At 40.4% G+C, this 9603-nt stretch overlaps 1 protein-coding gene across 1 annotated transcript; it reads right to left on the reverse strand.

Annotated features, from left to right (window-relative positions):
• Positions 1–1724: 1724 nt before the first annotated feature.
• Positions 1725–5958, reverse strand: slc10a2 (solute carrier family 10 member 2). Its single transcript, XM_073474197.1, has 6 exons — positions 5545–5958; positions 4783–4901; positions 4030–4118; positions 3713–3888; positions 3162–3319; positions 1725–2216 (listed from the first exon to the last, which is right to left on the reverse strand). The coding sequence occupies exons 1-6, from the start codon at positions 5937–5939 to the stop codon at positions 2041–2043; spliced, it is 1113 nt and encodes a 370-aa protein (XP_073330298.1). The 5' UTR covers positions 5940–5958; the 3' UTR covers positions 1725–2040.
• Between the last annotated feature and the right edge of the window lie 3645 nt (positions 5959–9603).

Below are 9603 nucleotides of genomic sequence, written 5' to 3' on the forward strand. Positions count from 1 at the left end.
GTTGGTCCAGCACGCTCTGAAGTTCTGGGACATCTTTGGCTCGGCACTTCAGTTATGTCACAAGCAGCTGGACACGTTTATCATCACATGACAGCACTTAAATTTTATGTACTTTTGTGATTATTTTATGATGGGAAAGTTTCTGACCTTGAGCCGGGCCTACGTGTTCTGTACATAATGTTTTATTACATCACTATAGAAGAGGAAATGCTACATGTGCTTGTTTTTTTTCATGAGGGCATAGGGGTCGTTTAAATATTCTCATATATTCAAAAATCCTTCTACATCGATTGAACACATACAAAAAGGTGTAGTTTACAAATATTAAGATGTTTATTGAGATGAATACTAGGACTCATATCAAAAAGTGAATTATTACAACTAAACAGACAAAAATGTTCAGAGAAAAATACATTATTACAGAAGGCACAGTTGTAAAACAGCGGTGAACAGGACAGCACAGAGGTTTTGTAAAATATTTTCTTCTTTACATCCATGAAAAGTCGAGCTTTCCTATTGAAAGCACTGAGAGTAGATTAACAGAATAACAACCAGCTATGATAAAAACTGCTATTATAAAACACTTGGATTCTTGCACAGTGAAATGGCTGCAGGGAAATAACACCTTCCGCGTATACACCTTGTTCCCACCATGATATTCGGCCTGCCACCAGGCCGGGTATTTCCTGCAAGGCAAATTACAGAACAAAGGAATCACGTCTGAAATTGCACGACTAAAACAAGAAGAGTCATTGTTTCCCTGGTCTCTATCCCCAGGTAATGCTGGAACAACTGGAATAACTGTGGAAACTCTGCACTGCAACAGAAAAAAGAAACCCACTGAGCGAGGAGGCAAAGAAGGTGAGGAGGGAGAGTGATGGAGACCGAGGTAAAACAAGAGTGAACGGACGGGCATTTGCTCAGTGTTGTGTCCAAGTCTGTTCCCTCGCTAATATGTGTTTCCTCCCACCACCAGGCATTCGTTCTACGAGTTCAGTCAGTAACAAAGCTCATTAATAAAACCAGGTATTTGACTGCCTTTTCAAAGCACGAAGACCAGGTTGAAGGTCGAATCAGGATTCTTACAGTTGTTTTTAGCGATGGACAGTAGCCATGTTGCTAACGCTGTCTTCGTGATATTGTAATACCACGCTGTCTGTCTCAGCTTTAAAGTTTGAATATGTATCATAAATATACTGTAATCATAATGTTATACCCGTTTCTTCAGTTGGGACAGATATTTGACAAAAAGTAGCTTACGAAATGTTAAAAACTGGAAAAAACTGAGCGTTGAATGAGTCTCAAACCGCTATAAACCCTATCCTTTAAAAACAACTCCTACATCTATTCATCCACTAACATAAATGAGGTATAGAAGAACTGAAAAAGAGGAGAACCCACAACAGAAGTTTGTGTTAGAGGCCCAAAGCTGGGCTGTAAAAAACGCTGATTTCATCTGCTACATCAGAAAAGAGAACGAGGATACAAAATACATAACCTATTAGTGTTAACACATAAGTGTTAAAGTCTGTCAGTGGGATCGACAGCAGGCTGTCAGATGTGCACACATAATTCCCCTCATGTGACACAGCTCGGTGTCTTCTCAGATAAATTATGAACGTCTCATAAACATCTACAGTATACTTATATGTATGCGGACCAGTTTAATCCACATAAATAGCTTAAAATATTCAGTTTGAATTATATCGACATGTTAAGTGGTAATGTGTTGATCAGGGAACACAACAGGATTTCTGACAGAGCATACAGAGTAAAGTCGTTTTAAATAATTATATGAATAAATTAAGGAAAGGACGGCCTAATATTAAACTACAAAGACAAAACAATTCAACACAACAGAATTCAGTGTCTAAGTCTCTGCACCCTCCACTGCCGATGGTCATTTTTGGCCGTACTGGTGAGGACGTGTGGGTTTCACCCCTCCGGCCTGCAGAGTGCAGTGTGTGTTCACAGTTGAGTCAGGCTCTCGGTGTTCATACTGATCGTCCAGAGTCTGTGATTTTAAAGGTGTGTGAAATCTCACAGCTGGGTGTTCTTGTTCGTGTCCTTATCCTTCTCTTCACCGTTGCCAAACTCGTCACACTCAAAGGCGCCGTTCTCCACAGCACAGTCCTTCTTCTCGCCATCGCCGACTTCAGACTCATGGTCTTCTTCAGGTGAACCGCAGCGCAGATGCTTTTTATATACCTGGTAGCCTGTCGAGTGAAAAAACACTCAGATCAGTGACCTTGTCATTTATTTTTTAAAACAGCGTTAAAATTGACCAGGTTTCAGTGAATAAGCCTTTCCTCCGGACATTTTCTGTCATTTAGGGGTCGACTTTTTCTGTTTCTGCCATTTAACTGTTCTTGTTTGGTAAAACAGGAAACTGTAAAATCTTTAAAGGGATGATAAAACAATGATTGAAGGGAGTTGTCTACAACAAAGAAGGCTTTACTGCCACTAACTCATTTTTACTATATCAAGATCAAGCCTTGTTTGATTGCATAATGTGTAAGTTTTCAGCAAGCAGTTACGGGTCTTTAATTTCATTGTTTTGGGGTTCCTTTTGAGCCCTCGGGAGGGTTTTTCCTCACACATGTGCATTTTTTTTGTTATTAGCTATTAGTTCGCTTTCATTTTATTGTATTTAAATACATAGAAGACATAAATAAAGATAAATATAGCAGGGACAGAGCTGCAAGCATAAGCTAGAAGCTAGCACAAGGGCTAACAATAGCTGTCTGTTTTATATAAATTATACAGCTTCTTATCAGATCCTTTATTGTCGTTAAATCTGATTATTGTCCATGAACTCTATGCAGACAAGCAGCATCTCTCCTTCTCTGCTCGTATCATTTTTCCTTGCAGTTATATAAACACAGCTGATCGTATCAAAGAATCAGATATGAACAGGTATCAGGTCAAGAATCAGGTATACAAACCACTTCTTTTCTAGTATTACCTGACCATAAAACTTTCCAGTGAAACCTTGAAACTGTGTACGGAGGGGTGAGACAGCTCCGGCCATATGTTCACCTGATAACAGGCCACCATGCACTTCTCACGATATGCTACTAATCCTCGAAAACTGCAAAAACTTTTGCCATTTGCCAAGAATTGCCATTCTTAACTTCATATGTCTGCCTTGCTATACTCACTTCCCACAAATAGGACTGCCACCACCAGCTGGAAGATGCTGTAGATGAGAGGGAATGCAAACATGATCTCCAGCTCAGCGGGGCTGAAGGACAGCTGGACGATGGTGCTGCACAGCTGGGAGTTCTGGAAACCCGTCTCCAATGCAATGGTTCGACATCTGAACAAAGCAGAGAATGATAAACAAAGTAAGTATATATTTTTTTTGGAGATGTGTTTGTTGATGCAGTAGCAGCCCGCTCGCCAGGATAAATGTTAAACGTTTCTGCATGTGCACGTGTCGCAAAATGTGCCGAACCACGTTCACATTACATGTTTACGACACTTTTTGACGGGAAGCTGGGACGTCCCCAGCTGTGTATGTGCCACAAAATAGGTATTTCAAGCCAAAACATGATCTTTTCCGAATCCTAAATAAGTGTTTTTTTGTCGTTGCAGCATTAAAGCATTAAACTATAATATAAAAAAAGCATGTTAGGGGAAAAACGAGGAAACAGGCTTTTTATAATTAAAATTATTATATGCAAACCCAACGACAATGCTGCCACCTTACCTGTACCAGGGTTGACCTGCAATGCGGGCGAGGATGAAGCCCAGGCCGAAACCAATAAAGGGGTAGATGGTTCCAATAATCCACAGGGAGGGAGCGATGGTCCAGGAGGACTGGTAGAGAACTCCACCAACCACGGCTATGATGACAATGAGAGCGAAGCCTGCAATGGACCCGATCTGTGCACAGCAGACACAAAGAGAGTCACAAAATTTAAATGTTACAACAAATCCCAAAAATGATTTCTCGGTTGAATCGGTTTAGATGTCTGGATGCATTAAACATCAACATAGATGCAGTAAGTTTCAGTGTATTCCTACCCTGAGAATCTTCTTTGCAAAGCGGGGCCACCTCTTTTTAACATAAATCCCCAGAGCAATCGGGATGAGAAGGGACACGAGAGTGATACCTGAGGATACACAGATTTCATATCATCCAATGCAGTAGGATTGTAATAAACATGTTTAGTACTGTTTGGAACAGACATCATCATCATCAGCCATCATCTCCTCCCCCCATGCTGATGGAAAGTCAGGTGTCGCAGTCCACAAAACATTTCTGGAGCTTCACAGCAAAACAGCGTTTCAGCCTTCTCCTAAACAACTGAAGTAGCTGGGGACTTGTTTTATAACATAAAAAAACAACAAAACATGAAATGGCTCCATTCGTTTGAAAAGACGTTATTTACTCCCTCCACACCCCGTCGAGCTCATACACCCATTTCAGACGGAGCCTTTAGCTGAGCAGCTACAGTGAAGATTATGATCTTCTCACATCAATGTGGTGCTTAGTTGTTTTTTTCATTTTAAAACAAGTCTCCAGCTGCTTCAGTTGTTTAGGAGAATGCTGTTTTGCTGTGAAGCTCCAGAAATGTTTAATGAAAACATATAGTCCCCCATCAGCATGGGGTTTGTAGATAATTAACTTTTTCTTTAAAATAAACCATCCATATACTTCTATTCACATATATACACATACACACATACTATACTGTATATGCCTTAGAAAGTAGACATGTTAGGGTTTTTTTGCTGTATGGACAAGTATAATCAACTGTTAGTTTTTCTGCTTACCAATACTGTCGTATGGGATCTGGATGCTGCCGCTGGAGGTCCAGATGGTGGTGTAAATGAGCAGACAGAGAGGCATCATCCCCAAGGCCATGATCGACGAACAGGCTGTCATACTGATACTGAGGATGAGGTGAATACGGACAAGAAAAATGTCAAACACGCTTCTTTAATGACATTTCATTTTTCAAGCAGCAGCACATGTTCCAAAAATAACGAGGTGGTTGAAAAATGCAACCGAGGGATTTTGTTTGTGGGTCTTTTGGCCCAAATATGACCTCATACTATAAACTTTAAGACACAAGAAGAGGCCCATGAGGGTCCTGAGAATGATTCCTCACATGGTCACCACATGACAGCCTCATTAGAAACTCACATGGGAACACACATTTAGGTTATAAATGGGGCTATGTATCGAATATTTCACCGAGTTGCCAACAGGGGGTTAATTAAATGTTGTTCTGTCTCAAACCCATGCTGAACACACACAGACAGGTTTACTGTGCAGCTTTCTGTGGTTTCAAATTAGCAAATGTATACATGCGTAATCATTTTGATCAGTGACAACTCATATATCACAATAAACTGTATAACTGTCTTGTGCTCACAGTGTTCCTTTAAACTGAGAACAAGCACCCGTCTCTCCTGTCAGACAGTTAACACATCATGTTTTTTAAATAGCTTGACAGCATTCAGGCATCTAAACAACACATTTAACTAACATTAGATTATCCACTGAGCCAGCCGGCCCAGCTAGTTCCTCACCTCAGGTCCATGTCTCCATCCAGCCAGTAGCAGATGATGTTAGAGCCGGTGCCGCCGGGACAGCAGCCCATAATGACGATCACAATAGCCTGCACAGGCAGCACATTGAAGGCCAGCGACAGGGCAAAGGCTGTGAAAGGCATGATGCCAAACTGGCAGAGGAAGCCGATGAAGATGCCCCACGGTCTCTTGATGTGGCCCCACAGCTTCGAGGCCTCAACAGTGCAACCCATGGAGAACATGATCATAGCGAGCATGACGGTGAGCACCGAGCTCAGCACCACGCCCAGGACCGCATTGAAGTCACTTACAGGAGCAAGGCAGCCTTCAAAGTCAGCGCCTGAGCAGACTGTGGCGAGAGCGTCGCAGCCATCAGGCACCGCATATGTCGCCATTGTGGTTAATATGACGGGAGAAGAGGAGGATGATCAGCGAAGACTGGAGGAGAGCTTCCTCAGAGTTCATAAGATTCCACAGGACGACTCCAGTTTCTCCTCCTCCAATATCCAAGAGGACGATAGCGACAGTGAGGAGGAAGCGTCCAGCTCACTGCTCTTTATGCCCACACTGCCACAGCCACGCAAAAGTGGGAGGAAAAATCGGGCGAAGAAAAATCAAAAATTAACCAATACTTCTTTTGTTTTATGGGGTCAGTGTTCAGAAGCACATGCATATAAAATAATCATTCTCAAATGTGCAGTGTGATTGGACTGCAGCTCCAACTTTTATTGCCCTTTGGTGTGTAAAAACTTTATTGGCTGCTACGCTATGCAGCATCATCACCCTGCAATGCCAGTAAGGAAGGAGGATGCTTTAGACACACCCTGTGTGCCAAGGTTCTTTGCACAGTGCCTATAAAAATCACCCCCTTGACCTCCTTTTATCTATTTTGTGTCATCAAGTCACATAGTGGATAACTAAATAAAAGAAACATTCTGAAACATTTGCCATCAGGTTTAAGGAAGTTGGCAATAATGGTAAGTTCCCCCCGAGGCAGTGAAAGTCTCAGAGTTCAGGAAGGCCAATCAGGGCACAGCTGTAAATAACAACAACAACAACAACAACAACAGTCTGTGTGAGAAGACGCCGACTGAGTTACAGGGTTAAATGGCTGATATGGAAGACGATACAAACTGTATAGCACCTGTTGCCCAGGTGATTCCCTGCTCAAGCTTTATTTTACATCTTTTCTTTTAAATCTCAATTTCCAAGTTGCTGAAATTGATTAAAAAATATTTACTGTAAGTCTTATTGATAAACAATCCTAATGTTTTCAACCTAATCCAGACTTTGTTGCTAAACCTGATCTGTGTTTTGAAGAATAAGTAAAAATGAGTGTTCATATAACTTCACAGCTGTAATTTCTGATTAGGATGCATCTGCTGCATACTGTATTTATCTGAAGGAGGTCAACACTTATGCAACTAGACCTCCGCCAAGGCCAAACAGTCGACCTTTAATCCAGTCAATCCTAAGCGAAAATCAAATAAAACATCAAATCAACTAGATCTGGATTTTTATTTGGATCTGCATCAAGTTGTGCTCACTCACAGGTACCAACCACCTTGATAAACCAGGTTTTTTTCATCAAGATCCAAGCAAAAGCACCGTATCTCACTTGTTAAAGAAAACAAACATTCCTTCATCTGTTCCTTTATCCAGATCCGCCCTAAAAGCTAATTGGGCCTATTCTGGGCTGAGACCCATCCTCCATCCAAGCTTTGTGAAAATCCAATCAGTACTTTTTGTGTAATCCTGCTGACAAACCAACACGGATGTATACATAACATCCTCGGTGGAGGAAAACCATTTTGTGTTTTATATTTATATTTAATTATATCAGTTTGTTTTTTCAATGTGACATTTAAATCTTTTTGGTTTTATGTCACCTGTAAAAAAAAAATAATAAAAAAAAGTTATAAAGTGATAATAATAAAATAAAAAAAGGTCCGAGTGGGAAGGAATCATTTTTTATAGGCACTTTGGGTCAAACTCCCTGCTGCTCAAGCCAAGTGTGATAAAAATGTCTTTCTTCAGTTACGTAAGAGTGTTCAAAAGTTGACGCTCATCGTCTGTGCCTTCATGGACTTAAACTTTTTTTTGTAACACCTCGCACAAACACAAAACCTTCTGCTTTTCTTAAGTTTTAAATTTTTTACAAAAGTGGGTCTTTCTTACCTTCCAGGGTCCTGCTGAAGAGGTTTGTGTCTGCCTCAGGATGATCCGGGTAATCCTTAACTCTAAAGTTAAAGGACAACCAGTCAACACCATAAAGAACGTGTCATATATAAAAATATAAAAGCTGCTCAAGCCGCTATTAAATAAATGGTGTGTCTGCAGTCTGAACAATGGGGAGCATTAGGAAGATTTTCACGCATCAGTCACATTTTGTGGACACGTTTGGAAACATATGCAATAAAATGTAGTGGGTACAATAAAAGCAACAATGTCATCTGTGCATTTTCTTGCAGTGCAACAGTGAACCAGGCAATATACACAACCTTTGCAACACATAAAATTGTTGAATCACTGCCAGATAAGTTTGGTTCAATGAGGACATTTAAACCCAGAGTTTGTGGTTCTGTTAAAGTCGATTGCAACGTGTGTGACAGTCGGGTGAAACAGCTGCCAAACACGAGACGGCTGTTGGAGACAGTGTTTCAACATTTGTAAGCGCAAAACCACTTTTACCAGCTGTGTTTGTGGCAACAAGTGAAATGTTTTTGACATCAGGACAATTTGTAACCAACAAAAGATCTTTTCTGAGACCTAACACGATGTTTGTTTGTGCCATAACACATCCAGACCATGAGCACAGATATAACAACATAAATCTGAAAATTGAACCGAAACAAATGTAAAGTTGCAACATAAAGAATTGTATAGTCTCAACACATTAGTGGTTTGCAGAAGCCTACATTGCCAACACTTTTGCTGCAGACTACCTGCATTTTTCACAATACAAATTTCCATCAGACTAACACTGGAACTGATATCCAATCATTTGAATTTGATTTTGTCTGTAATGATTCAAAGCAATGAAATTCACAGTACATAAGCATACTAGCAAGCCAGGCTGAACAGATAATCATGACACTACAACTTCTGTAGAGTTATGTAAGGAATCACTTTGGATTCTGAGATTAAAAGTTGTGGATAAAGACGAGGTGGTTTGCTGACACAGCTTCCAGAGAGTCGTTGCTCCACCTGTGCTTCTCTAACCCTGACCACATCGTGACAAGTCAAAATGTTTGCAAAAGGCAAAAATCTGATTTATTTGGGAGGTAAAGAAACATGTGTTCTCTGAAAGTAGAAATATGCTGAATATGTGACTGACTCATGAAAGCAAAGACATTAAAACTGCTCAGTGAGAGAACACAAAGGTCTAATCCAAAGTATAAAGTAATCGTTGTTGCATGTCGAACTTTTTTGGCGTCATGCACCACTGAGCAGCTTTCAGAGGAATGAACGAGGCCTCACCTGTATCCAGTTTTCATTGTACGTCCATGACTGTTAATATTCTGATTAGCGACCTGAGACATGACGTTGCAGACATTTTGACTGATCTCTATAAACAGATATTTGCAAATGTGTGCAGCTATATTTAAATAAAGCTGATTAAAAGTCATCTGATGACAGTTGATGGCTTCCACAAATACATTTCGTCCAATGCGTTCCACCTCTGTTGCTTCTCCACATGGACTAACTGGATACAACTAAAGCCCGCTCAAAAGTGCTACACACAGAATACAAACGGAAACCAGAACACTTCTGATTAAAGAATCTTTTACGTTGCTTAAAGACGTCTGTTTATAGTGATTATAGAGAGTTTTATATTTGTGACAACAAGAAATTCCTCTCACATTTATTTGTGATTAAAAAAACAAAACACAGAGGGTTCAACTTATAGATCTCCTCCAAACACAGTCCATTTAAAGACAAACAAAAAGACTCTGCTTCAAAGTTTGTGTCCGATATGTTTTGCTTTTGCATGGAAACATGAACTCGTTAAAATGTTTATTGGGCTGTACTGTAGTTGTGATGTCACAACATAATCTT

This window comes from Pagrus major, chromosome 9, assembly GCF_040436345.1.
Source record: "Pagrus major chromosome 9, Pma_NU_1.0".
NCBI lineage: Eukaryota > Metazoa > Chordata > Actinopteri > Spariformes > Sparidae > Pagrus > Pagrus major.